The sequence below is a fragment of the Podarcis filfolensis genome, assembly GCF_964270895.1.
Source record: "Podarcis filfolensis genome assembly, chromosome: 7".
NCBI lineage: Eukaryota > Metazoa > Chordata > Lepidosauria > Squamata > Lacertidae > Podarcis > Podarcis filfolensis.
Window position 1 is genome coordinate 83,702,772 of NC_139603.1, and position 25,072 is coordinate 83,727,843.

At 42.9% G+C, this 25,072-nt stretch overlaps 1 protein-coding gene across 1 annotated transcript in view; it reads right to left on the bottom strand.

Annotated features, from left to right (window-relative positions):
- Positions 1 to 25,072, bottom strand: part of COL22A1 (collagen type XXII alpha 1 chain) — a 171,261-nt gene that overhangs the window by 50,384 nt on the left and 95,805 nt on the right. Inside the window, exons 21-31 of the mRNA XM_083621829.1 lie at positions 24,648 to 24,677; positions 22,161 to 22,214; positions 20,936 to 20,989; positions 13,757 to 13,810; positions 7,286 to 7,339; positions 6,245 to 6,289; positions 5,186 to 5,239; positions 3,550 to 3,603; positions 3,026 to 3,070; positions 2,649 to 2,711; positions 1,581 to 1,634 (exon numbers count right to left, since the gene is read on the bottom strand). Coding sequence (XP_083477955.1) covers positions 1,581 to 1,634; positions 2,649 to 2,711; positions 3,026 to 3,070; positions 3,550 to 3,603; positions 5,186 to 5,239; positions 6,245 to 6,289; positions 7,286 to 7,339; positions 13,757 to 13,810; positions 20,936 to 20,989; positions 22,161 to 22,214; positions 24,648 to 24,677 — 561 coding nt within the window. The remainder of the gene's footprint in view (positions 1 to 1,580; positions 1,635 to 2,648; positions 2,712 to 3,025; positions 3,071 to 3,549; positions 3,604 to 5,185; positions 5,240 to 6,244; positions 6,290 to 7,285; positions 7,340 to 13,756; positions 13,811 to 20,935; positions 20,990 to 22,160; positions 22,215 to 24,647; positions 24,678 to 25,072) is intronic.

Sequence of the window (25,072 nt, forward strand, 5' to 3'; positions counted from 1 at the left end):
CTTCCTTTTCTTTACATTTCCAACATATGTTTGACCCGGTTTTGTACATTTTTGCTATCTGAACTGGTGTTATATACCATCTATACATCCTTTTCATATAGTTTTCTTTCAAAAGAGAACAGTCACACTGACACACAGGTCAAAATCCATTCCTGTGGGATACGACCACTCCAGTCCAGCTCATCAGAGAGGACATTCGTTCAGTTTAGGGCCAAACTAGACATGGTGTTAATCAAATCATTGCATGGTTTTGAAAAATAATAGGTAGTGAAAACTGAAGGTTTTTTTCCCTCCTGGAGCAAAGAGCATGTCTCTCCTCCAGTTTGGATTAGGACCACGGTGGGGCCAAGATTGAAAGCTCATCTACCTTCATCTTAAAGAATTCTCCACCTCCAAGGAAGATCTCAGGGCCTAAACATGGAATATCTTTAAGAAGGCGGAGTAAATGTTTATTTCTGCCCTTTTATTATGCTATTCCTGAGCTCAGCTTTGTTTTTGTAATGCTGGGCTAATATCTTAGAATTTTACCCAATGCTTTTAAGTCCTTTTTTTGTGAGGGTGTTGGGTTAATGTCCTTTGAAGACCATATTGGCAAAACCTATTGGTGTTTCGCAACTTTCTGACTAATTGCAGGACCTTAGCCAGACCTAGCAGAGTAAACGCAGAGTTCACGATAGCAATTGGCAACTTGGCTGCAGACAGGATGGACGAAGCAGGAACCAGGAACTTGTAGTTAGGTGTTTATTATATACAGTGGACAGAACAGAACAGAACATGGATCTTTAGCTAGCTCTCTCATACACGACTCACAACTCCTACACTCAAACTCATACTAACACACATTCCAGTTAGTAGGCCATTAATCATTATTCCCGTGAGAGAGCTTGACCAATCATGGAGCTGTCTCCATGCCTCTGTATCACCAGGCAGACTTACTCCTCCACATTGCCTTGGCTGTCTGCCAAACCCTAATTGACTCTGTGTGAGTAGCTGCACGTATTCAGATTCCCAACAGACCAGACCATCCAAGTGTCCCTATTTTCCAGGGACATCCCTGATTTAGAGAAGCTGTCCTGGTTTCTGATTTGATCCCGGAATGTCCCACTTTTTCTATTAATTCGAGAAATGTTGGAGGGTATGGAAGACTGGACCAATCTTTGGGGTATGTGTTTTGGATAAAACTGATGGATGGAAGGGGGCTGGGGTGTTTCCCATTCTGTTCCACCCCAGCAACTCTATGAAATTGTTCAAAATGTCCCCTGAGTAGCCAGACATTTTAAAATGTTTTTGCTTTAAAATGTTTTTATTGCATTGGACACCACACTGATGTGTTCTTGTTGTTGTTTTGGGGGGTGTTACATAAATACATTTATAAATAAATAACTAAATAGTACAAAAATTAACACAAAGAATGCAAACAATGGTTTGAAGACCAGATCCTCCTTGTCCCTCTCCTGAGCTTACTCAGTTGTACTCTAGCATGTTCCTTCATCCAAGATCTTACCCTTCTCCTTATTGTTGGCCAGTGTCACATTACAAATATTTCATAAACCTAAAATCCCTCGAATGTTGAAACTCACCTTGTCACCTCTTTCACCTTTGAAACCAGGGAGTCCAGATCTTCCCTTTTCGCCCTGCAAAGGAACAGAAGAAAGTGCAGCTGTTGTTGTTGTTGTTGTTGTCACTATTTTTTATTGTGTTGAGTAGCAAAGACATTTTATGTCAGAGTAAACAAACAAACAAAAAAGTCACTACATATTTGTTGTCGCAATATAAATGGCCAACTGGTGGCAGTAAATCGAACATTCAGATGGAAAGTTCTTCAACTGCAGCACCGACAGTCAATCAAGAAAAGACAGCAAACATTAAAAAGCCCCCATCCTCTTGGCTTCGACTGCTGAGAAGCAGCATTCTAAGTTGTGGAGGAGACTAAGGATAGCCCAAATAAATTTAATATGGAGCTCTCCTTTTCTTCAAGGTCCAATCCAGACTAAACACCTCAAATGGTATAGCTATGAAAGAATGTTCTTTCATATGTGGTGGACCTGCAGAAGGGTAAAAGAGGATTGGGAAATAATTCATAATGAATTGGGGGGGGGGGAATGATAAAAAGCACTTTTCCATAAAAAAACAACAACCCAGAGTCGTTTTTGTTGGCGATAATTCAGACGAAAATTCCCAGGTGTCTAGAAAGGCTACTTATGTATGCCACTACTGAAGCTTGTGTTTCATTAGCCCCCAAATGGAAAATGAGAGAGGTCCCAGCTAAAGAAGAATGGCAACTTAAACTGGTGGAATATGCACAGCTTGTGGACCTAACATATAGAATAAGAGAACAAGAAGAACATACGTTTAAAGAAGATTGGAAAATGTTTATTGAATATATGGGGGGAAATTGTGTTCACTTGAAATACAGCATTAAGATGGCAGCATTAAGATAAATTCAACAGTGTAAATAAGTTTTGATGGATGTGATAATGGAATACTGAATGGTTGAGTTTATGAAAAATATAAAGGGGTTTATGTTATGCAAAATGAACCATGGAAAGAGAGGAAGGGAAGTCATTGATATTTTATGGTTGTTTAAATGAATATTCTAAATTGTAAAAGAGAAAATTTAATAAAAATCACACACACACACGGCATACCTGATCTCCTTTTTCTCCTCTCTGTCCTGGTAAACCAGGTGAGCCTGGGAGGCCAGCTTCACCCTATGATGGAAAAAAAGAATATTGGAACCAGCTCACAAGAGGTTGCTTTTGCCAAACCCCACCTTGAAGGATCTGACATCACTCTCTTTTCAGACATCCACATGCTGAGCTTCTGGACAAATTCTATGGGGACTCCAGTTAAAAATGTTGTTGAAATCACTATGGATTCTGTAAAATGGTTTGAAGGGGTCCTTGCTTCAGTAACAGAAACAACTTTCCAGAAGGCCCTGTCTCCAATAGCTGCAGCACTAGAATGAAGTTGCTCTAATCTGGCTTTGTTGATCCCATGGCTTGGAGGGATTTTTTCTACTTACCCTCTCGCCCACTAGTCCAGGACGTCCAGGCTCTCCTGTTTCACCCTAGGAGGAAAAGTGAAATCAAATAAACAGGTTTACTGCGGACTACCCAGGGCAGCCAATTTCTCCCATTTCTTAAAATTCCATTTCAATTTTAAAGAAAAACTTTAAGAATGATGAATTGTTCTTGGTTCCATTCTCTGTCGCGGAACAGCCCACAACAACAACCAGTTGAAGACACTGCAGTAATTTTAAGGCTTAATAATAATAATAATAATAATAATAATAATAATTTGGGATGGCTTAGCCAAATATATGCCAATATAAGTTGTTCATCCCAGCTCAACTTGATGAGCAGAGGCAACTGTAAGCCCCGCCCCCCCAAAATTGCCTTTGGCGGGTGGGACCGGAGAACAGAGGTGTGTTTCGTTCAACCCAAGCCTGGAGTTAGTTACTTCTGACTGGATCATGAGAGCAGAGCAGATGATAATAAATGCAGCTGGCATCAGCTGCAAGAAATGGTATGTTTTGTTGTTGTTTACCTTCAAACCAATTTTCCCGGGAAATCCTTCTTCTCCCCTTTCTCCACGTTCTCCCTGTAGGCAATGCAAGCAAAAGTCAGCAAAATCAACAGATGTGTTTGAATAAGCATCCAGAGTAAGAGCTATGGAATAAAAATTATTGACTGATGGAAGAACTGGGGGTTCTGTCCCCCCAGTGTTTCTTGTGGGAGTGGGGATGGTTTATTGGAGTGGGTGGGCAGGAGGAGTCATCCATCACCCATTCCAACAAAAAAACAAGGTGTTGGGGAATAAAGAGGTAATCCTATGGCAGGATCCAAAAGAATATGAAGCTCAGGATGCAGTAGATCTAAGGTAAAAAGGTAAAAGTAAAGGTAAAGGACCCCTGGATAGTTAAGTCCAGTCAAAGGCGACTATGAGGGATGTGGTTAGCACTGTGGTCTAAACCATTGAGCCTCTTGGGCTTGCTGATTAGAAGGTTGGTGGTTCAAATCCCTGTGAGCTCCCGTTGCTCTTTCCCAGCTCCTGCCAACCTAGCAGTTCAAAAGCATGCCAGTGCAAGTAGATAAATAGGTACCACTGTGACAGAAAGGCAAAGAGCATTTCCGTGCGCTCTGGTTTCCATCATGGAGTCCCGTTGCACCAGAAGCAGTTTAGTCATTCTGCCCACATGACCCGGAAAACTGTCTGCGGACAAACGCCGGCTCCCTAGGTCTAAAAAGCGAGATGAATGCTGCAACCCCATAGTCACCTTTGACTGGACTTAACCTTCCAGGGGTCCTTTACCTTTTAGATCTACGGTTCAGCTGGCTTATTCACAGCTGATTCTCAATGATATTAAGCCAAGGACACACCAGAGCAATTCGCTTTTCCTGGCTCAGAGAGAGGGTAGTTGGTTCAGTCTGGCTACTGTAAGTCCCCAAAATGGGTGTTCTGGAGATGCAAGCAAAAAATGGGCCCCTAAACTGAATCCTGGGATGCAGGTGGCACTGTGGGTTAAACCACAGAGCCTAGGACTTGCCGATCAGAAGGTCAGAGGTTCGAATCCCCGTGACGGGCTGAGCTCCCGTTGCTCGGTCCCTGCTCCTGCCAATCTAGCAGTTTTAAAGCACGTCAAACTGCAAGTAGATAAATAGGTACGGCTCCAGCGGGAAGGTAAACAGCATTTCTGTAAGCTGCTCTGGTTTGCCAGAAGTGGCTTAGTCATGCTGGCCACATGACCCGGAAGCTGTACGCCGGCTCCCTCGGCCAGTAAAGCGAGATGAGCGCCGCAACCCCAGAGTCGTCCACGACTGGACCTAATGGTCAGGGGTCCCTTTACCTTTAAACTGAATCCTAAGCCATGCAGCCTGGAAATCCAGCAAAGAATGCTATTTTATCTCTTTATTTATTTAATTATATTTCTATCCCACCTCTATCTACCAAGGAGCTCAAGGTGGTCTACATGGTTTTCCTCCTCCTCATTTCATCCTCACATCAATCCTCTGAGGTAGGTTAGGCTAAGAGATGCTGATGTGCCCAAGGTTGCCCAGTGAGTTTCATGTCGGAGTGGGGATTCAAACCCTGGTCTCCCAAGTCATAGTCCAACACTCTAACCATCACACCAGAGGCTTGTTTTCCCTCTGCCAGGGTTACACTTTACACCAGATTCACCTACTTTTGAGCCAGGCAGCCCAGGTAAGCCATCCAGGCCAGGTTTCCCAGGTAAACCCTAAAAAGAGGGAGGGAACAAAACTTAGATAAATGCAGCATAGCCAGGAGAAACAGGAGTAAACCCAGAAATCCAAAATAAAAGAAATGGAGAAATGCAGGTGTTTTTTGTAAGACATGAAAACACCATCATAGATTAGACTAAGGTCACACATTCATGCCATACATTATAAAGCACTCCCTACTCCTTTCAAAGAGCTACAATTGAACATGTTTAGGAGGCTCACATTTTGCATCAATGATGTAGCTTTAACAGAGTAATCTCAGGAAAGACCACTAGATGTCAGCCATGCCAAAGGTACAAGTAAAACAAAACACACACAAATACACACAAACATATACAAAGCAAAACTTTCATGAAGGTTTGCATTATATTAAGTTCTTGGGAAGTACACCAAAGAAAATATTCTATTTGAACCTGAATCTGGCAGTTCAAAAGCTAGTTGATTCAATGGCTGTTGGGGGCATTATCCACTCCATCTAAGGTCTGATTTGGATCCTCACATTAAAAAAAATCCAAGGTTTTCTCTGGTGATTTGAAGGGGAAACAAACAAATTACTTGTGTTTTTTAAACTTGCAAAGAATTCCATGAAATTTGATGGTATGTTACACCTTTTTAGGTATACAAAGCCTGCCAAAACAACAAATAGTTGCAGGGTTTCCCCTATCTATCATAGGTGCCTTAATAGTTTTGAGTTTTATTTATTTATTTGGTCATTGGAAATAAATTTGAAGGCGATGCCAATAAGCTTCTAAATCTCTTGACAGAACTGGATGAAATTTGCCGGCAGAGGTGAGTTCTAAGGATATTAGCAAAGGGGAGAAAGTGAATGGGAGGGGTTATTTTACCCCTCCCTGAACACACGCACAGAAACACACACATTTCTTTTCCTAAACTCAAAAGATACAGGATCCAGAACCAGAATTACAATATATCTAACTCTGAATGCATGCATGTTTTCTGGAACGTATCCTGTAGAAAAACAACAACCCACAAGCACTTACAGGTGGTCCAGGCAGTCCATTTCTCCCCATTTCTCCTGGCAGCCCCTAGAATAGTCACAGCAAAAAGAAAGATAACAATTACTTGTAGTGCCATCTTTTTTGCCACCCAGTACCAACCATCCATGCAGAAATAGCTTGCTGGTTGAAAAGAAGGTAGATCTGAATGCTCTGGCAAAAGGTTAGCAAAAGTTTCTGGCTTGCAACTCTGTAACAATAGCAGTAACAAATCGACTCCCTCTGCCACCAAAATTATGGCAATGGAGAAAGCTTGGGGGTAACCAGGGGTGCATTTTTGCAAAGAAGGATTGTTCACATATGGTAATCAATCACAAATTATTTCTGAATCCAGAATTATTGAATTCCAACCACAAATCTTTTGCACCAGGTTCTAATTAGGGGATCTCAGGGATTTTTCGTGGGAAGGGGGATCCTACAAGACTGAAGTCTGTCTACCCCTGACATGTGCATTTTAACATGGGTATCTTATGGGGGTAACACATATTTTAGGACATTAACATTTGTGCTTTATGTGAAAGTGCAGGCAAAAAAGCATATACAGTGGTACCTCTGGATGCGAACGGGAGCGTTCCGGAGCCCCGTTCGCATCCTGAAGCGAACGCAACCCATGTCTGCGCATCATGATTCGCCACTTCCGCACATGCACATGATGCCATTTTGACCGTCTGCGCATGCGCGAGCGGCAAAACCCAGAAGTAACATGCTCTGTTACTTCTGGGGCACCATGGAGCGCAACCCGAAAATACTCAGCTACTTCAACCCGAGGTATGACTGTATTTAGGGGGAATGCATGCAATTTAAATGCAAAGTTATGGAACTTTGAAAAAAAAAAAAAAACCTCTGCAGGAAATGGACATATAATGAAGATTGAAATAGGCTGATCTCTCCCTCTTTACCATGGCACCCATAACCACACCCAATATCTGCCACTCAAAACAGCCTCATACGAGGGCTGCTTTTGTATCTAAAGCAGCAGAAGGATGCCCTTATGATATCAAATTTTTATGAATGAAAATTTCTTACTGGGGGGCCGGTAATCCCAGGAGGACCAGCGACTCCAGGTGGTCCTGGAGAACCCTGTGAGGAAAAAATATATACATCAAAATCCTTAAGCAGCCATATGTCAGGAGGGAAATTCAAGTAATACTTCCAATAGTTGGAACTTCAAAGTACAGCATTGCCTGTTGGGTTTGTGTATGTGGGTGTCGAGGGTCTTGGCCACCTGCCAAATTTGGCCCTCCAGGGTTCAGGATATAAGGTACCCTACCCTTGAATTAGACAGAATAAAATAAAATGGAGATAGGACGGGGAAGGGCAGAATAGTAGGAGCTGACTCCGAAGACTGAGAAGTTGTGCAAACTATTTTGGGAAAGTAACATTCACACAGACTTGAAAACTGCACATGTTGCTTTAGAACATCTTTGTCACTAGAGGGGGCAAAGGGACCAGGAATGGAAACAAAACTGAAACAAGCACACACAGAGAGACACACAATGGAGGAGGGAAAGTTATCCAGTGATGAAAATAGTGTGATAGTTTTGAGTGCAGAAAATATGTGATATGCCTAAGAGGGCTGTAGCTCAGTGGCAGAGCATGCAGAAGATCCCAGGTTCCGTTCCTGGCTTCTCCAAGTCGAGTTGGGAAAGTCTTTTGATGACATTCCAGAGAGTAACTACTAGTCATTGTATACAATACTGAGCTGGATGGTAGAAATTTTTGCCTGAAGCCATGGAAAGTCACTGCTAGTCAATGTAGACCAGGGTTCCCCAAACTTGGGTCACCAGCTGTTTGTCCTAGCTAGCAGGACCACTGGTCAGGGATTATGAGAATTGTAGTCCAAATACAGCTGGAAGTCCAATTTTGGGAAACCTTGATGTAGATAATAATGAACTAGATTGGACCAATTGTCTGACTCAGTGTAATACACTTTTACACATCACTTGGGAAGACAGCAGTGGCGTAGCGTGGGTTGTCAGCACCCGGGGCAAGGCAAGTAATTTGCGCCCCCTAACCCGTGGATTTGCGCCCCCTAACCCATGGATTTGCCCTAACCCCAGATGTTGCGCCCGGTGCGGCCGGCCCCCCCTGCACCCCCCACGCTACGCCACTGGAAGACAGGCAAACTAATGTCAGTGTACTGGACGAAGTAAAGATCACCAGTGTTGAAGCAATGATTCTTCAACATCAACTTTGTTGGACTGGTCATGTTGTGTGGATGCCTGAATATCGTCTTCCAAAGCAACTACTCTATTCCGAACTTAAAAACAGAAAGCATAATGCTGGTGGTCAACAAAAGAGGTTTAAAGACTGTCTGAAGACCATTTTTTTTAAAAAAAAAGGTAGTATAAACACCAACAATTGGGAAACACTTGCCTGTGAGTGCTCCAGTTGGAGAACAGCCTTTACCAAAGGTGTCATGGGCTTTGAAGACACTCGAACTCAGGACGCAAGGGAGAAACATGCTAAGAGGAAGGCACGCTTGGCAAATCCACACCATGATCCACTCCTGCCCGGAAACCAATGTCCCCACTGTGGAAGGACATGTGGATCCAGAATTGGTCTTCACAGTCACTTACGGACTCATTGTTAAAACCGTGTTGATGGAAGACAATCTTACTCAGCTACTCAGTGATTGCCAAAGAAAGAATACACTTTCTTAAGACTGAAGCACTTGCTAGGAATAGGACGTCAGCATTAGAACTGCCGTGAAATGTGATGAATTTAAAATCTGAAGTTGAATTTTGAGGATCCTCGCATGGAAGCAATGAGAACTTAGTTATCCAATAAGGTTTCTGGAAGTTGGGGTTCAGACACTTCCATGGCAGCTGTAGGAAGCACTGATTCTATTTGCTCATTGACTGTACTGATGGTGTCACCTGTTTCCCCCTAGTGCCAAATGCCCTGTTTGGGGTCTGAGGGCGGTGAAGACTTGATGAGTCTTAGAACTACACTTCCCACTGAAAGAAAAAGAAAAACCATACGAAACTGGGAGGCTCCTGTGTAAGGAGAAACATTCAATAAATTTCAAGGGAAGCCAAAAGAGCTTCAATTAGGGCTGCAATGCATGATTAATACATTGCTGCGGTGATAAATGTAAATCTTTTTTTAATCAGCTAAAAACTTTAGCATTTCCAGTTAATCAGGCAATACTTTAACAATATTTTTTCATCTACAGTTATTTTTAAAAACTGCTGATGGCATGCCAGTAATATGAGATGCAGGAATATTCACTTTCATGCAGGAGGGGCTAGTAGTCTTATGTAAATTTAATTTGTGCTGATTTAATCAATTTGTTAGAACATAGGGGGAAAGGTCCTTAACCTGAGCCAGACCATTGGTCCAGTCTAGTTCATTATTTCCCCTGAGGATCCAAGGTTTCAGACAGGATCCTCTCGAAGAAGAAGAGTTTGGATTTGATATTCCACTTTATCATTACCCAAAGGAGTCTCAAAGCGGCTAACAATCTCCTTTCCCTTCCTCCCCCACAACAAACACTCTGTGAGGTGAGTGAGGCTGAGAGACTCCAGAGAAGTGTGACTAGCCCAAGGTCACCCAGTAGCTGCATGTGGAGGAGCGGGGAATCGAACTCAGTTCACCAGATTACGAGTCCACTGCTCTTAGCCACTACGCCACACTGGGCCCTACCTGGAGATGCCAAGGATCGAGCCTAAGACCTTCTGCAAGGAAAATGGATGCTGTACCACTGAGCTACAAATCCTTTTGATCGCCACTCATTAGATTAATCAACTGTGATTCCCTAAGTCATCATGTTATACTGCTGGTTTCAATCAAACTAGCAAGATTTCTTAGATAAATTCTCCAGTGCCCTACCACCAGCAGAGCAGCAATTATGCATTTGTTAAGCCAACTGTTGGAAAAACCATAACATTTGCAAATTTTTTTACAGAACAATAAGCAATAATGGGAATCTGGAATAAGCCATTATATTTGAATTTTCTGAGCAAACCTTATTGAAACAAATATGTATCAAACAGGGGAAATTCCTGTCCTCTTAGGATGTAAGGTCCCAGATCCTATGTTCCCTGGCTCCCAGCTATTGTTGCTACTGTAAGAATGGAATTATGAGATCCTGTGCAACAGATGTGCTAGTGGAAATTTATTGAGAAACAGCTTGTGCAGCAGGAAGTAATAGGTCTGCAAAAATATGTTGTGTGCAACCAGCCACAAGAACCATGCTAGCTTTTTGCTGCCTTGCCTTGTGCAAACCATCTCACCAGTGCAACTAGTGCACCACTGAACAACTCTAAATTAGGGTGGTATTGAATTCCTCCCTAGGTATTGGGTTTTTCCAGGAAAGCCAATGGGAATTAATATACAATTCATTTCAGTACATCTTGTCTGAGTAGAACTCTGCTGGATATAACCCTGGTTCTAAAGTGATTGTATTTGTTCATAACAGGAGTTGGTTAGAAAATCGGTCATATAAGATAGTTTCAGCTGTGGGTCTGCATAGGAAGCATGCTAACTGGAAACAGATTAAGGAAAGAAGTTGGATTTTAAGAATTGTCAACACAGGCGAAGAAAGGAATGGTTTCCAAAATAGGTAGGGTTGATAAAATGAACACATATTGTATCAAACAGTCTGCTGACTGTTGTATTAAACAGTAAAGAAACTCTGGATGGAATATGGGGTTATACATTGAAAAAGGGTAGGCAAAGGACAAAGAGAACGACTTGATGGGAAATTATAATAAAATACGGGACAGATGGCACACAATTCCATGGAGGCTCAGGTAAATATGTTAAATTGCACCTGCAGAATGTTGGCACGCTGTAAATGTCAAAAGGCATTTGTGCTACACTTATGGAGGAGCCATCCATTTACACAAAACCTTTGACTAGGAATAATAGGGGAAAAGGAAAAGGAAAAAAGACAGGAAGTCCCATTAGGTCCCAAAAGAATCCTACAGCGCAACCATACATACCCAGAAGAAAGTCTTACTCACTCAGATGGGGCTTTCCCCCCATTAACCTCTTAACTCTCGCTTTTGACACTTGAGATGTGTATTTTTAGGACACACCTCATTTCTGGGATTGGAAATTGTTTAAAACTCGTTTAAATATTGTATTTTAGTTGTTGCAATTTGCTGTGGGACCTCAGATTCGTGGATTAATACTAATAATAGGAGGAGGAGGGGGAGAGGAAGAAAAAGAACTGAAGACTTCAGAAGCTTACTTCTAAGTAAACATGCATAGGACCAGAAGGTAAATCAGCGGCAAACTTCTTTTTTTTAAAGGTCCCTTTCATCCCCATGTTGGCCTAAAATGCAAATCTTCCTTTACACACACACACACACACACACACACACACACAAGGGAATTTGAACTGAAGCAACAGTGCTAAGTTTGTGAGGTCCTTGGATGCTTATGCTAATGGGAAACCACGGCAAGCACAATAGGTATTGTCTGCTCAAAACTGGCCTTGGACACTAATATAATAGCTGGAAAATTACAGCAAAATGCTAAATACTCGGCCATTACACAGCAACAGCCCGGTGCAGCTGACTCCTTTGCCTTTTTAATCATCTTAAGTGTTTGCTTCATAATATCACAACTGAGCCAAGTCCCAGATTATTAAGCGAGGTGGCCTCATGAGCCGTGGGCCAACATTATTTCAGAAAATAAATAGCTTTCTCTACTAAACAAAATACAAAACAAGAGTACCCAGAAGTGCCCAGAGGCTATCAGTATGTGGAACATGACTGTATTTCTACATAGCAGTTCCCTCTGGAGAGCAGAGCAAGTTTTCGGCAAAAAGGCAAGGAGCCATTTGTTTAAATTTGTAACTTAATGGAAGGGTAGAAGTTTGTGATTTCTTCGCCTCATGCTGAAAAGCTTTTATTTTCATTTTGCTTTCCAGTGCTGTGACCTGAATCAAATCATCATCATATATACATATTTAAACACAAACAACATGCACAAACAATGTTCAAGCATTTTTCTACATCATGAATTGTAAGCTTTCCCCACTCCTTTTGTTTTTTTGTTCTTATTTTGATGAACTCTCCTTTTAGGAAAAAACAGTAAAGAGTCTTGTGGAACCTTAAAGATTATGCTTTTATGGTGGCATAAACTCTTATGGTCCAGAAAGTTCACTTCATCACATTCTCTGGCTTATGAAACCTTATGGCACCATCTACATGCTGAAGTACAATCTTCTGGGTGGCTACTCAGAAGTAAGACCCACTGAGTTCAAAACATCGTAGAAGCATAGAATTGTAGAGTAAGACAGGGACCCAAATTTTCATCTGGTTCGGCCTCCTGCAGGAATCACAGTTCATGGGCCTTGCTTTCAGGTAAGTACTCTTATGAGTCCAGCCTTCATCTTTAAGCTGCCAGAGGATGCTTGGTTGTTGCTATGGCAACACACTAACATCGCCACTAAGTAGGAACTTGTCTTTCTGGTGCTTCTACATGATATTACATGGCAGGTAGGAGCAAGCTTGAAGAGGAAAGTACATTTGAGAGGCAGCACCAGGTCAAATCACTTATTAATGGACCTCGGTGATGCTTGTCTTTCCAACCACAAATTTATTTCATTTTCACGTTTAATCCAGAATGTGGCAGATAGACTGGTGACTGGGAGCAGCCGCCGAGACCATGTAACACCGGTCTTGAAAGACCTACACTGGCTCCCAGTACGTTTCCGAGCACAATTCAAAGTGTTGGTGCTGACCTTGAAAGCCCTAAACGGCCTCACTCCAGTATATCTGAAGGAGCATCTCCACCCCTGTCGTCCAGCCCTGAGGTCCAGCACCGAGGGCCTTCTGGCGGTTCCCTCGCTGCAAGAAGCCAAGTTACAGGGAACCAGGCAGAGGGCCTTCTCGGTAGTGGCGCCCACCCTGTGGAATGCCCTCCCACGAGATGTCAAAGAGAACAACAACTACCAGACTCTTAGAAGACATCTGAAGGCAGCCCTGTTTAGGGAAGCTTTTAGTGTTTGATGCATTGCTGTATTTTAATATTTTGTTGGAAGCCACCCAGAGTGGCTGGGGAAGTCCAGCCAGATGGGCGGGGTATAAATAAATTATTATTATTATTATTATTATTATTATTATTATTATTATTATTATTACATGGTTTGGCTTCCATTGAAATTTCTTTGAATGTTTTGGGGAAAGGGAGATGTGCATAAACTAGGGTAAGCATGGGGTAGGAAAAGGTCAGTATATCTTTTATACTCCAATGCTGGCCTGAAAGGAGGGAAAACAAAGGAGCTTTCCAGTTACCATACCTTGGCTTTGAGTTCTGTGCACTCTGAATTAACAGCAAATTGCAAGCTAGAATGGGTGAATGCTAAATTGAATGCTTTATCAGCATTTTCTGCCCCAATAACTAGCATAGCAAGGCTAGTTATAAGATATATATTATAAATGTAACTCCTGAGAGCATGGGTTTGCTGGCTCTCCTTGGACACCAAATGAAAAGTCAGGTCTTTTGAAAATAAGTGTATAATTTATGCCATTTAGTTACCGGAGGTCCAGGCAATCCATCAACTCCTGGAACACCAACATCACCCTTCTTACCCTGAAAATGAAACAGAATTTTAAAAAAGTTACTAACCACATCAAGAGATGACACACAAGCCCAGTTCTTGGTTTGATTACTCTGTCTCAGAAAAATAAATAAAATGAACTTTTCCGTCTTCAGTTTCTATGGTACTAAGATATCTTGTGTTCATGAGGTTCATGAGACAGACGAACGGACAGACAGACAGATACCATAGATAGTATGCCACTCTGACAGAGCTCATTTGCCCCACGATGGTCCCTGAGGAGATTCACACAAAAATTACACCAACTTCAAAAATGGCAATGTTAAAACGACTACAAAATCGGGCACTGAGCACACACATCATCAATAACACAGAGACAGGCCAAGCAGCTATTTCCATCCTGTTTAAGCCTCGTTGGTGCTCAGTCAAAGGCCATTTCTGTCCAGGTTTTGCAGGACTTGTGAAAGAATGCACCAAAAGTCCACACACAAAATACTTGTGTTTTAAACCGCAAGCATTTAAAACGGGGAGTCCTGCTAACGCTATGGGACTTCCCCTTCCTTTTCTCATAGACTCTCAAAATCTGCACCAGAGCATTATTTTAAATTTCCATGGTTTGGGCTACACGGGGGAAAGGGTAGGAAATTTCTGTCTAAGTCTAAGAGAGTCTAAGAGGACTCTCTGGAGCAGACTTTGATTGTCACCAGTCTACACCTTCTTCTTGCTGAACCTTTCTCTTTTCATGGAGGACAAGGCTATCAGCAGCTACTATAGCTATGTTCTATTTCCACGGTCAGAGCCGGTATTCTGGGACTTCCAGTTGCTGGGAATCACAGCAGGCAAGATGGCTGTTGAGCTCAGGTCCTGCTTGCGGGCTTCCTAAAGGAATGTGGTTGGTCAGTGTGAGAACAAGATGATGCTAGCTCATTTCTCAACCTGTGGGTGCCCAGATGTTGTTGAACTACAACTCCCATCACCCCTAGCTAGCAAGGCCAGAGCTCAGGGATGATGGGAGTTGTAGTCCAACAACATCTGGGGACCCACAGGTTGAGAACCACTGGGTTAGGGCTTGGTGCTGATAATGCCAAAGTTGCAAGTTCGATTCCCTGTTTGGGACAGCTGCATATCCCTGCATTACAGGGGGTTGAACTCAGTTCCTCAGGGTCCCTTCCAACTCTATGATTCTATGCTGAGCTAGATGGGCCAACCGGCCTGATTCAGAAGCCTCTTTTTATGTTTTTAATTTCTTAACCTTCTGTGCATTTTGGGGAAGAACAAGAGAATGCCCTGCACAGAACATCTGATTACCCTCGAAAAGCAGGCAGCAACAATAGCTCTCTATCACAAATCCCAATCCTGGGGAGAGCTTAACAAATAATAATACAGATACATAGATCTGCCAGATTATATAAACGATCTCTTTCTAGAATGCAACTGAAGAGACTCCCCAGGAAAAATTATACCTGTAGATGTAACACAGTACAAAATGATATCCTGCCTGAGAGCAAGATAGACAAAGCTGGCAATTATGTTGTGCTACTCAGAGCCTATGAATGTACCCTTTAAATAAACAGGAGGCAACCTGACAGTCAGAAATATATGTTGTTTTTGAAACAAATACGATTTACCTTCCCTGGCAATTATATTTTTACTCTTTGTTAAACTCAGACCATCAACCGGACATTTACAGAACGCAAAAGGAGCCTGCCGAAATTGTGCTGATGTCCCATCTAGACCAACATCCTGTTCTCACACTGGCCAACCAGAAGTCGAACTACATTGCAAAATTGGGACACATCTGAATTATGAAGGATAGCTGTTTCCGTACATTCAGTTCAGGAAGTTTGAATCAGGTACGCTCACATCAATAATATGTATGGAAGTGAGAGCTGGACCATAAAGAAGGCTGATCGCCGAAGAATTGATGCTTTTGAATTCTGGTGCTGGAGGAGACTCTTGAGAGTCCCATGGACTGCAAGAAGATCAAACCTCTCCATTCTTAAGGAAATCAGCCCTGAGTGCTCACTGGAAGGACAGATCCTGAAGCTGAGGCTCCAAGACTTTGGCCACCTCATGAGAAGAGAAGACTCCCTGGAAAAGACCCTGATGCTGGGAAAGATGTAGGGCACAAGGAGAAGGGGACGACAGAGGACGAGAAGGTTGGACAGTGTTCTCAAAGCTACCAGCATGAGTTTGACCAAACTGCGGGAGGCAGTGGAAGACAGGAGTGCCTGGAGTACTCTGGTCCATGGGGTCACGAAACCTGGACATGACTAAACAACTAAACAACAACAACAAATTTATTATTACGATCAAAGACCAGTTCAAGAATCACAACTGAGACTACTTTCACAAAATTCTCACATCAAAATGTGACTCTAACAAAATTTCCTCATTCATGACACAAAAACATCAACAGGCCCTTTACGACTGTTGCCATGAAGTTTTCAAAGACATCCCATAATTACATATGTTTACTTTCATATGGGGGGGATTAAAACAGTTCTTCCAAAAGTCGATTAGTTGCCGATTTTGCTGCTGCTTACTCTGTTTTATTGGTTCCAGGGTTTTTGTTTCTCTCTCTCATTAGAATGTTGAATTGTTTAATGAATTTTCTACCCTTGGCAGGTTAGGAAAAATTTTAAGTACCTGCCCCCTGCCAAAAGTCAGTAGACATCATGGGAAGGATGAAGGGGATGAGGATACATGGGGATGGAAAGAGAAGAATGCTGCAGTGCGGCTGATACAACTGACTTCTGTGCGCACAAGGAAGCTTCTTTTCCTGTCCCTGCCTTATCCAGCCCCCCCCCCCATGCATCCTCAAGATGAGGAACCCTCCAGAGCACATTTCCGAGCACAATTCAAAGTGTTGGTGCTGACCTTTAAAGCCCTAAACGGCCTCTGTCCAGTATACCTGAAGGATCGTCTCCACCCCCATCGTTCTGCCTGGACACTGAGGTCCAGCGCCGAGGGCCTTCTGATGGTTCCCACCCTGCGAGAAGCCAAGTTACAGGGAACCAGGCAGAGGGCCTTCTCGGTAGTGGCACCCGCCCTGTGGAACGCCCTCCCACCAGATGTCAAAGAGAACAACAACCACCAGACCTTTAGAAGACATCTGAAGGCAGCCCTGTTTAGCGAAGCTTTTAATGTTTAATAGACTATTGTATTTTAATATTCTGTTGGAAACAGCCCAGAGTGGCTGGGGAAACCCAGCCAGATGGGTGGGGTACAAATAATAAATTATTATTATTATTATTATTATTATTATTATTATTATTATTAGGGAAGCATGTGGGTGAAGGAGAGGAAACAGAAGTCCTGCTGTGATAGCAAAATGACATGCATGGAGCCTTGGATACACTAAACCAGCGGTGCACTTTAGAATTTTCTGCCTTTAGCAGTTAATCCAGCCCTGGGTCCAAGATATGTTCTTCTGTGTTCTCCTGCGGCTAATGGAACAAGGCAGCTAATGAAAGCTCACTGAGGGAGTGCATTCACAGCGGCTCATTCCTCAAGATTTATGTTTCAGCCATCACAAAATCTAATTGCCAGTTTGGGGGAATTAGATGATCAGAAAATAACTTTCTGGCAAGCCCATGGAGCGTCCCCATCTGTGCTCTTTTGCTGGATTTGTGTCTGAGGCAATTTTGCACAGCTTACCTTTCCAAATGAGCAGCGTCAACTTGGGAAATAATTATATATTCCTTCCGAAAAGGAATTTTGCACCGCTCTCTTTGCAAGCCATTTTACCTGCTATCCTTTTGCTTTGGAAGAGTGAAGCAGCAAAGGGGATAAAATAAATAAATCACTTTATCATTCAGGTATAGATTTAAAATCTATGAGGGATGGTCTCATCTCATTTCTAAATGAGGATTTATTATCTTGGGGTTCATTAAATTATTTCCTTCTTGGTAACCTGGTACAATTCCCATTATTAAAGCAGGATGGAATCGTGCCAGGACAAAAGTGAATTTACATTTAGATCCCAGAGAGTTAGGAACACTAATTAAAAAAATTGGTCCAGCTTGGTATGTATAAATTATGTGACGCTATGAATATAGGAGAGGCCCAAACTGTTGCATTCTCCCAAAGATGAATTCCACATGGGAAAACTCTTAACCAGATGGCAGAAACTTGGACTGAATCCGATAGTGTTTTGACAGTTCTAAGAATCTGGAGTAAGTCCCCTAAAGTCATCCATTATCAGGGTCGCCATCTTGCTATGTGCTCACTTGTGCCCTCACTGTAAAAACAGAGAAAAGTGACTTCTGGGTAAGACTGTACGTGGCTGATTTTGGACACATGTCTAGGCCCCAAGGCTATGTCTGCATGTGTGTCTAAATCCATCTACTTTAGATGCAGAAGGTTAGCAGTGACGCATGGTGAAATTTTTTGTAGGGAAACAGGGCCAGAGGCACCAGCCTGCGAGGGTGATTGGTGAGTGGGGCCGACATCATGCATATGATTTCTGATGTCCTAATGTCATGCGTGAACTTTGTGCCTCCCTCCTTAAGCCAGGCAGAAGCTTCCTGGGCTTTGGGAAGGTCCCGGGGGAACATTTATGGATCTAGCCTAGTCCATTGACCGCACAGTACTGTAGGTTAGCAAACTATAATGGGGAAGGCTGTGTCTCAGATCCACAGCAAATGCTTTGCCTGCAAAAGTTCTCAGCTTTTATCCTCAGCATCTCCATTTAGGACTGGAAGAGGCCCATCTCAAGAACTGGAGAGCTGCTGGTCGATGTTGACAAAATTGAGTTAAATGGATAAGCTTCCTATTTTGCTATTGTGGTTGAGTAAGGAGCAAGGAGAGCTGGGTTATTCTGAACCTGATGGTCCCTAACAAAGGGCCATTCTGTAAACAGGCCAATTCCTCCCATTTAAATAGGAAAATTGCCATCCTTGAATGTCCAGGTCTCTGAGAATGAATGCTTCTAGAAGAAAATACCAAAGATTGACAGCCAGGGCCAGATGGACTGCTCTGCCAAGTTTTATTCCCAAAGTGAAATGCTCAGGGTTGATGCAACAGGTAGATGACTCCCACTAATAGTTGACAGATTAGAGTGCTGACAAACTTCCATTATATTAGGAATGAATCTTTGGAAAGAACCAACATTATACCAGGCCCTGATAATTGCTACAAGAAATGAAAATTTCCATGTAAAAAAAATCAGTGCAAGTGCTATATTCTCCAGAGACCCAATTAGGTGTTCTGATGTGCATTGGAATAATCACACTGGGGAGATGGGAATTAGCCTGCCAGCTCTGCTACCCTTGTTGACATTCTTGCTCTCCATGACTCAGAGGACAATTGTGTGAAGTGGGGCTAATGATTCTATTCATAAGAATGCGAGAAGAGCCCATTGGATCAGTCCAGCATCCTGGTTCTCAAAGTGGCCTTCCAGATGCCCGTGGGGAACCCATAAGTAGGACCCGAGCCCTCTCCCCTCCTTTGATTTCCATCAGAAGCATCGCTACCTCCAACCATGACAGTCTCTGCCATGTAGAAGCTCAGATTTTCCAATACACAGGGGACTTCCATAATTGCAGGTGGCTCCCCACTTCATATGTCTTCTCTATTTGGGTGGTAAATATAACAATGTTTTTCTCCCCACTGCACTCCAGATTGTAGCTTTCACCTCTTCCAGCTTCTCACTCAAGTAAGGCCAGCTGTACGTTTGAGGGGGCCATCAGGAAAGAGCTCTGTGGTGGTAACTCTGCCTTCCTAATGGGATTACTCAACAGTAGTGGGCAGCAACGGTCCACTATTGAAACTTCCCACAATGCCCTGACGCAGCATCACCCTTGAGAACTGTGGGCAATAAAAGTGGCAGCTTCGGTGAGGTTGGAAATGAAAGCGATAGGACTTAGTGAAAGGACCATTTGGGTGGAACACCATTTATATTCCCCACAATGCCCAGGGGCAGCATTACATTCTGGGGATTGTAAATGGTGCCTCTCAAACCCAGCTTCCCAATACGAATGAGGTTTGGGAAACATTTGGTTTCGTAAGGGCCCAGGATAGGCATCAGTGATGGGCTGTGATGAGTCCCCAGCAGCAAGCACAGTGTGCTCAAGCAACTAGGTCTAGATGCAGGTACCACTGATGTACCTGGTTACAAAAATGCTGAGCATTGCTGAGCATTGTTCACAGTTGATGGCATTTAAAACAGAAGCTGGCTCACCCATGTCTCATCTTTCAATGGAAACTCCTCTTCTGACAGTGTGTTGGATAATACACAGATCAGAAGACATTACACTTAATGGCAAAATCAGTCATAGGGGGCTCTTAAGACAAGTGAATTCTGTTATGTCAGAGGCCCATTGATGGAATGCTGCCTTTTAATGACTCAAGACTGCAAATCTTGTGAGAGGAGCTGCCATCAATGGGAATGACATCTAAATCACAGGGCTGTGTGCTCATTTGTTGAATGCGGTAAGATCTGCTTCCTAAGAGCTGCCAATAAAGGAAGAGAATCAAGGGAAAACTCATTCCCTTTATGGATGCAGACATTTCCTTTTCAAGCCCACATCTTAGATCAGCAAAGCTTTCTCTTTTGCAAGATCCTTCCCCCCACTCATTTCAGGCTGTTTCCCCATGTTCCGTTTCATTAGGATGGCTCCTGCCAATTGCATCCAAGTCCACTAAGACATTTCCAAAATCTTACATTTCCCTAATAAAGACTTTTATAAATTGGGTTTTCAATGATGGCCTGCTTTAAATTGAATCAACGGCAAGCTTGTATGAAGGGCTTAGCTTTTTCCCAATTGTGTGCGTGTGGTGAAGTGGAGAAAAAGCTAAGTAACAGGAATCATTAATTTAATAACACTGGGAGCCCTTCATATAGGCTCAACTCCCTCAACTGTTCCTTATAAGGAAAGCTTGTTCATCCTGGTCACCTTCTCTGCACAGGCAGAAACAAAGGCTTTAATGCTCAAAATGGGACTTTGCTCTCCGTCAAACTTGGACTTTTGGTTACAACAGTCTACATAACAACATGTGTATAATTGACCTCCCCCCCCCCTTTTTTTTCCTTTTGGGCAAATAGGGAGGGCAGTGAGAATTATTGACAGTAGTCTATTAAACACTGTCAAACAATTTAGGCATTTCCCCCATGCTAACAAGTTGGGACATGGATAAGTAGAAACATTGCCCACCCTTTGACCTTGTAAGCCAGCAGGTCCTGGTTTGCCTTCTGGTCCTGGAGGGCCCTAAAAACAACAAAAACAAGATATTTAAACAAAGTGATCAAATTGAAGAGGGGAAAAAATGCATCAGCAAATTACCAGTTTCCATATTCAATGTGTCCGCGACAGCTCGTTGTGGTTCCCTTCCACCTCCTTTTTTTTTCAATTTTTAAAATTGATTTTCCAAATTTATAAACAAACAAACACAAATAAATCCTAACTGTTATTATTCCACTATTCTTAAAATTGTTAGGTGACTTCCTCAAATCCCCCTGGCTGAATTTCACTGTATATCATTGTAACAGTTTTCCAAAACTAATTTCTCATAAAATTTACTTAGTCAATTAACTTCTTTCTTGCTTTCCATATAAAGTTTAAACATATTATTATATAAAATCACATATTTACATCCTAAGCCAACCTGGTATTTGCAAGTATTTCTATTTAAATTATCTTAACATATTTAACTAAATATGCTTTAAATTTCATCCATTCTTCCTGGTACTCCTCCTCCTTCTGGTCGCAGACTCTTCCGGTCAGGTCAGCTAGCTCCCAAAAGTCCATCATCTTCACCTGCCATTCCTCCACTGTTGGCACTTATTGTGTTTTCTATTCCCTTCCATCTCCTTTTACTGGTGTTAGTGTGTACTGCTATGTTAGCGATCTGCAAGGTATCTCAGGAACTGGTGTCACAATTTTGGAACATGGCTTGGTTCTTCTAGATCATATATTTAGCTTTGTCTGTTGTCCTCTGTCCCTGAAGGCAAGGGAAACTGCCTCTGTGCAGAGGCAGAGATTTTCCCTGCACTGAATCTCAGGTTAGAGTTCTGAAGCATGCATTCCAAGTGGGCTGAAAGACAAAGGAGCATATTTTCCTTTGAAATTTAAGTACAATTCCCATGCTCCTGGAGTCTTTTGTATCGGTTGCATGGGCTTGTCTGGAACTTCGGATCTTTGCACCTGAAGAAAGAACCATGCTTCAGTGTCAAGAAACATCTCACATTAACAATATCGCCGTCTTATCCAGGGCTTGCCCATGGTTTGGACCAAAGAGCTCTCACACCCTAGGTTGAGAATCAAACCAACAAGCCAGACCTGAGCATATTCAGGACTTTGCATAATCCATCACTGCACAAGACATTTAAAAATACGAACAAATGAGCAAGTCAGAGTGGGAAGGTTGCAAATTACTTACTGGGATACCTGGAGTTCCAGGAGGGCCTATTGAACCTCGTGGGCCAGGAGCTCCCTGTAAACAAATCAAAATTAGAAGGTTAAAAAATTACTTTATGTTGCATCTAAAATGAATTCCTTCAGCAGCGTATCGTATTGATCTGAGCAAGGGAATTGAGGAAGCTCAACTGTGGACAGCTGTCTACATTTAAAAACTTATTGCAAAAAGTTATAAAGATGCCAAACTACAGATAGCTACCAAAAATAATAATAATAATAATAACAAGAACATACTTAGTTTGTCTCTAAGGTGCTACTGGACATTATTTTTTAATTTGTATATATATTTCAACTGTGTTAGACCAACACGGCTACCTACCTGAAGAAGAAGAAGAGGAGGAGGAGGAGGAGGAGGAGGCGTTTGGATTTGATATCCTGCTTTATCACTACCCGAAGGAGCCTCGAAGCGGTTAACAGTCTCCTTTCCCTTCCTCCCCCACAACAAACACTCTGTGAGGTGAGGCTGAGAGACTTCAAAGAAATGTGACTAGCCCAAAGTCACCCAGCAGCTGCATGTGGAGGAGCAGGGAATCAAACCTGGTTCACCAGATTACTAGTCTACCGCTCTTAACCACTACACCACACTGGATACAGATAGATATGTACAAGATGTATCTCCCCGCCCCCCTTTGCATCCTCTCCTGTACTCCTTTTCCTTTATCAATCCTCTTATCAATTTATGAGTTTAAATCTACATGTGAAGTCTACTTGATGCAAACATGCATTTCAGTGTTTTGGAGGCTGTTCCATAGGAACAGATTATCTGCCTTTGGAGATTCGCCAAAACCCGAGGCTGAGCAAACATGAAGACTTTCCGTTCCTTCCATCTCAGCTGCTTGTGATGGTGCATGGAATAACTGGTTCACTGGATGGGGCAGAGCTGTTGTGCTGCCTTCCTGACATGTAGGTGGCAGTTGCTTACCAGGAAGGAGAAGGGGAGGGACTAAGCGGTGCGGAGGTTGTTGCGGTGCAAACACACTGACAGAGCCAATATGGCACTGCTGGTGGTGCATTTAGCCTGTGCCAACCTTCCAGACACCTCATCCTTTCCCTCTCCCTCCTGGAAAGCAGCAGTGGCCCTCTTGCCACAGGAAGCTAGCATAGTGGCTCAACCCTACCTCTGAATGGCAGCTCCATCATCCCTGACCATTGGCTGTGATGACTGGGGCTGATGAGAATTGGAGCCTGACCACAAGTGGAGGACCACAGTTTCCTCATCCCTGTGCTAAAGCCGTACTAAGAGATTTGTATGCTGGAAAGTAGTTGTTTGTTTAAACAAAGGGGTGACTCTCCATAATTTAAATTGGTCACGTTTCTGAAAAGTTGCTAAGGAATGGTGAACCAGCATTTGTTTCTCTCATATCTGAAGGTGTTTAGGGAAGCTTTTAATGTTTGATGTGTTACTATATTTTAATATTTTGTTTAAAGCTGCCCAGAGTGGCTGGGGAAGCCCAGCCAGATGGGCAGGGTATAAATAAATTTATCATCATCATCATCATCATCTTCATCACATACAATCTGATCCTAGAAGGGTCTTAAAGATAAAGGTAAAGGACCCCTGACAGTTAAGTCCAGTCGCGAATGACTCTGGGGTTGCAGTGCTCATCTCCCTTTACTGGCCGAGGGAGCCGACGTTTGTCCGCAGACAGTTTTTCCGGGTCATGTGGTCAGCATGACTAAACCGCTTTTGGTGAAACCAGAGCAACGCATGGAAACAGCATTTACCTTCCCGCCGGAGCAGTACCTATTTATCTACTTGCACTTTGACGTGCTTTCGAACTGCTAGGTTGGCAGCAGCTGGGGCCGAGCAATGGGAGCTTACCCCGTAGCGGGGATTCGAACCACCAACCTTCTGATTGGCAAGCCCAAGGGGCTCAGTGGTTTAGACCACAGCGCCACCCGCCTCCCTTAGAAGGGTCTTACTTCCGGGTAAACCTGCCAAAAATTTCACCCACTATACTATTTTTCAGAGTACACCTTTATTTGCTTTGCTAGCTCTGAACTGCTGTAGGTTAAAAAAAGAGGGAACAGAAGAATATAAACTTTGCAGCAACAATTGAAACTGATTCCAGATAGTGCATCGACAGCAAACATCACTGAAGAGTGTCTCCTCCTCCACTCTCTGCCCTCCTTGGGTAATGAAAACAGACAAAGCAATTTCATTTCGGAGTTTTCGTGAACTAGCAACAACTGTGTGGGCTGGATGACTGCAACCCTTGGATAAAAGCTATTAGGGGGAAGATAAACAACTTGCCGGTATCTCCTTTGATTCAAAATAAAGTTTATTCAGAGTGGAAAGGGTTCCGAACCACTCAGCCCAGATTTATTGGTTCTGCGGTTTGCGTTGACTTTATCATACTGACTTAGTCAGCACGATCATTCTTGAAAATTGGGATTTCTGGTTATTATTATTTTATTGACAGTGCAAAAATATTTAGAAAGACCTTACCTGCTCTCCTTTCAGACCTTCCATCTGCACCTGAAACAGAAGAAGATAAATATGTAGCACAAGGGAGATGAGTCTGGGTTTCTGCCCTGCTTTCTATCCCATAGGTGGAGAAACTTAGCTGAGCCCTGCATTCCCCCTGAGATCCAGCTGGTTAAAATTATGCAGCCAAGCAGGCAACAAAAAGTGTAAAAACTCTGCTGCAGTAAGATCATTGGAATGTAAGTCAACAGAGTACTGCAAAAATTACCTCACTCCCCAAGGGCCCTCTTTATTTCCTACGACCATCCAATCTGAAAATTTCACAGCGGGCAAGGATTTCATGTCTCTTTCCACAAAATTCTTCAGAATGGCATGTCCTTCACATTTCAACTTCAGGAAAATCGTTCACCAACTATTTCTAAGATCTGCTCAGACATTAACGCTCA